We start from the raw sequence: 4357 nt of genomic DNA on the forward strand, positions 1-4357 counted from the left end.
TGTTAGGATGTATACCAGAATCCTAGCTATGTAAATAAATATTCTAAAATAAGAATCACATTTGGTCAATATTTGCAAGTGTCCATTTAATCTATATTGTAGATGAACAAGGTGTGCGGAGTCACACACAGAAGACCATGTTATCAGTTCCTTATAGATTATAAACAGTGTTCACAACCAAGATGGATTGGACAAACCATTGGAGTGGTTGTAGTGTAATTTGGTCTTAGTCTGTCTTGACTATAGAATTACACTAGTACACTAAGTGTGTATTGAACAGGACCATCTGAGGATTGTTCGATTTATACTGACTATATAATCGAACTAAACCTCTGTTACTATAGATGTACATGCTCTTAATCCCGATATAATAACAAACACATGTGCTTAGTATGTACTTCTTTAAATCATCAAAGGGTGAGATTTAGAACGATAGATCAAAAAGCCCGATGAGTTGGGAAGTAGTATTATGTACATGGTGTGTTGTTGATTATAGAAGGAAACTGTATCCTATAATCTAGGCTGATGATGTCCCCTTGAGGAGCTCATAAGGATTATCATGTAAACCCTGCAGGTGGACCTCAGCATGATAATAAGGTTGAGTGGTACTACTCTTGGATTAGACGTTAATTAAATTCGAGTTGTCAGTAACTCATTTAATTGACGGACATACGATATCTTAAACACAGGGAGACTAATATATTTATAGTAAGAAGGAGCCTATATTGTAATATGGGATTGGTGCGGTAGTGCAATAATAACTCTCTCGTGGAATGAGTTATTATTGATGGACTTAAGCTGTGTGTTCAGTAAAGAACATGGGAAGCTTAAACCCATTAGGAACTTAAAACCAATTCCTCCTCTAGGTCCATACTGTAGCCTCTAGAAACCCTCAAACACACCTTGGAAGAATTCATGAAGAAACCAGGCATTCGAACCCATACAAGGCTGTGTAATCGATCAGCTGATCGATTACACACCTTGGTAATCGATCAGCTGATCGATTACCAAAGTTCTCATTACGAAAGCAGATAATCGATCAGGTGATCAGCCAGGTAATCGATCACCTGATCGATTACCAGTGTTAATGAGGAAAGATTAGCGATGTTTAATCGATTGTTTGATCAATTAAACTCCTCGGTTCGAATTAGAAACTTCTGAAATCTTGCCAAAATCTCCGAATTGATTGATCTAAATCATATCATGTTTAGGATTCAATCATACCATGTTTATGGCTCTAATTATACCATATTTATGGGATGACTAGGCTATAAAAGAAGGGGACACAACGTTCGAGAAAGGGAGAGGAATACAGCAGAAGATCAAGAGGTCTTCGGGTACAAGCTTCATCCACATCCTTCGCAACAGTCCAAAGAAAGGTATAATTTAATGTTTCCGCATTAGTTAAATTATTCCTTTTATATTGGATCCTGTAAACCAAACACAAGAGCCCAATGATCTAAATGCGTCGACTATGAGGGCAACTTGAGATCGTTTCCGGGAAAATTTTTGTTCTGCAATAATCTACCGGAACGGTTTTTCAAGACTTTCCCATCAGATTGGAATGGTAGAAAACCACGAGGCGGTGAAACAAGAAAGAGAAGTGAAAACTCTCAAGTCTACTATTGATTGGACAATAACATAATATTTAATTTGCAAAAACCACTTAAAACTATTGCAATAGTAGGATTATACATAACATTATATAATCTATTATTCATTTTAAAGCTAAAAGTCCTAATTGAGCCAAACATAAAACATTGCTTGAGCATAGTTTCTAGTATATGATGTAGATAATTCACAGTTGATGTAAAACTAGATGCAGAAAGATAGGCATAAGAGAGGAATGGAAAACCTTCATAAATGATACCTGAGAGATAACTGCAGGGAGAAATCATCCTCCAGCTCATCATCCTCGTGATTTACATTAATAACAGGCAACGATGAAGCAACTGGAGGTACAACACTGGGAGAAGTTCCCTTGATGATATCATCATGTCGTTGAAGTACACGCTCAAGCTCGTCATTAAGTGCCAGACCTTGACAAAGAAGTTCTTCATCTCTGTAACAATTAAAATATTAAAATAACATTACCAGTTCATGGGACTCTCCACTGAATAATACATTCGCTGATTTTTGCAATTCTAGACATACCCAGTATTATTCACGAGAACCATGACTCGCTTTTTATAAGAATTGCATTGCTCAACAAGGTCAACGATAGCTTCTTGCTTTATGCCCTGTCATGCAGAAGTATTTGATTCATAAGGATTTATTCATCTGTGATGCCTAACTTCTTTTAGAACTTGGAGATTTCAATAAAGAGTAACACAACTAAAATCTGACAGTTAACCCATCAACCAACTCCACAAGTTCCTATAGTTCATTAAGCAAGCGCTTTTAAAGCTTCCTGAGCAATGAGAATACATCATCCTATGGCACTAAAGATCATGTTCATAATATATGATCTATATCATTGCTGGCGACGATAAGTCCACAGGTCTAAACTTTCCTCTTTCTTTCATGGAGAATAAGGAAGGTACACAATATGACATAGTTTCAAAAAAGATGTTTACATTATCCTAACTTCAATTTTGAAAGAGTTACAAGTGAAACTCTCACCTCTTGGTTTTTGGGATCCAATGCATTAAGCATCTCAGATAACACATCTGCTATTCCTCGAGCATTCTGAATGTCTTGCAAGCTGCATGAAGAAAATAAGTTACCTCTAAAACATAAAACTTAACAAAATTGAATATTATAGATATGAGGAAGGTTGAAGTAGATGAATGCAATAGGGTATTAGTAAATGATGGAGAAATAAAAGAGCGGTGGAAGAGGTATTTTCATCAACTTTTTAATGAAGGTGTAGGTGATCAGCTTAATTTAGGTAATTTAAGCAGGTCAAATGAGTATAGAAATTTAAATTTTTACCGTAGAATTCAAATTTCAGAAGTAGAACAAGCTTTAAATGGAATGAAAAATGGAAAAACCGTTGGACCAGATGATATTCCGATAGAGGTATGGAAGTGCCTAGGGAAACAAGGTATTGAATGGCTTACAAAATTATTTAACATGATATTGAAATCAAAGAAAATGCCGGATCAATGGAGAGTAAGTACTTTAATTCCCTTATATAAGAATAAGGGAGACGTACAAAATTGTGCAAATTATAGGGGCATTAAATTAATGAGTCATACTATGAAACTTTGGGAAAAAGTAATAGAAAAACGATTAAGGAAAGAGACTATGGTCACCGAAAATCAATTTGGGTTTATGCCTGGTAGGTCGACAACAGAAGCTATACATCTTCTCAGGCAACTAATTGAAAAGTATCGGGAGCAAAAGCAAGATCTACATATGGTATTTGTTGATTTAGAAAAAGCTTATGATAGAGTTCCAAGGAAAATTATATGGAGAATTCTAGAAAAGAGAGGTGTTAGTGTAGTATATATTGACCTAATTAAGGATATGTATGAGGAAGTAACAACTAGAGTGAAGACTTCAGGCGGATTGACTGAAGCATTTCCAATAAAAATAGGGTTGCATCAAGGGTCAGCTCTAAGTCCTTATCTTTTTACACTAATCCTAGATGAACTTACTGGACACATTCAAGATACCGTACCGTGGTGTATGTTATTTGCAGATGATATTGTATTGGTAGATGAGACACGTGAGGGAGTAAATGCTAAATTAGAATCTTGGCGAGAAACACTAGAAGAGAAAGGTTTTAGGCTTAGTAGAGTAAAGACAGAATATATGAAATTTAAATTTAGCAATATTGAACGTAATGAGACAAGTATTAAACTAGGAGATGATGAGTTGTCTGGAACTGAGAGTTTTAAATATTTAGGATCATTTTTGCAAGCTGATGGAGGGATAGAGAGAGATGTCTTACATAGAATACAAACAGGATGGTTGAAGTGGAGGAGGGCATCAGGTGTTTTATGTGATCGTAAAGTGCCTCTAAAACTTAAAGGAAAGTTTTATAAAACGGCAGTTAGACCTGCCATGTTATATGGCGCTGAATGTTGGGCTATGACTCGAGCACATGAGCAAAAGATGAGAGTTGCGGAGATGAGGATGTTAAGATGGATGTGTGGACATACGAAGATTGACAGAATAAGAAATGAGAGCATTAGAGAGAAAGTGGGAGTTGCATCTATTGAGGAAAAACTTCGTGAGACACGTTTAAGGTGGTACGGACATGTACTTAGACGACCGACAAATGCTCCAGTTAGGCGGTGTGAAAATATGACAAATACGCACATTAAACGAGGACGTGGTAGACCAAAAAAGACTTGGTTAGCAACAATAAAACAAGATAAAATTTATTTAAATTTAGATGATGATATAA

The 4357-nt window shown here is 35.9% G+C and overlaps 1 protein-coding gene across 1 annotated transcript in view; it reads right to left on the bottom strand.

Moving 5' to 3' along the window:
• Positions 1–1857: 1857 nt before the first annotated feature.
• The window catches only part of LOC141827096 (TOM1-like protein 3), a 2966-nt gene continuing 466 nt past the window's right edge, over positions 1858–4357 (bottom strand). The window contains exons 2-4 of the mRNA XM_074714368.1: positions 2623–2726; positions 2155–2240; positions 1858–2062 (exon numbers count right to left, since the gene is read on the bottom strand). Of these exons, the coding sequence (XP_074570469.1) occupies positions 1858–2062; positions 2155–2240; positions 2623–2726 (395 nt within the window). The remainder of the gene's footprint in view (positions 2063–2154; positions 2241–2622; positions 2727–4357) is intronic.

The sequence above is a fragment of the Curcuma longa genome, chromosome 4, assembly GCF_044706935.1.
Source record: "Curcuma longa cultivar G26 ecotype Majalengka, Jawa Barat chromosome 4, ITB_CL_G26_1.1, whole genome shotgun sequence".
Classification (NCBI taxonomy): Eukaryota; Viridiplantae; Streptophyta; class Magnoliopsida; order Zingiberales; family Zingiberaceae; genus Curcuma; species Curcuma longa.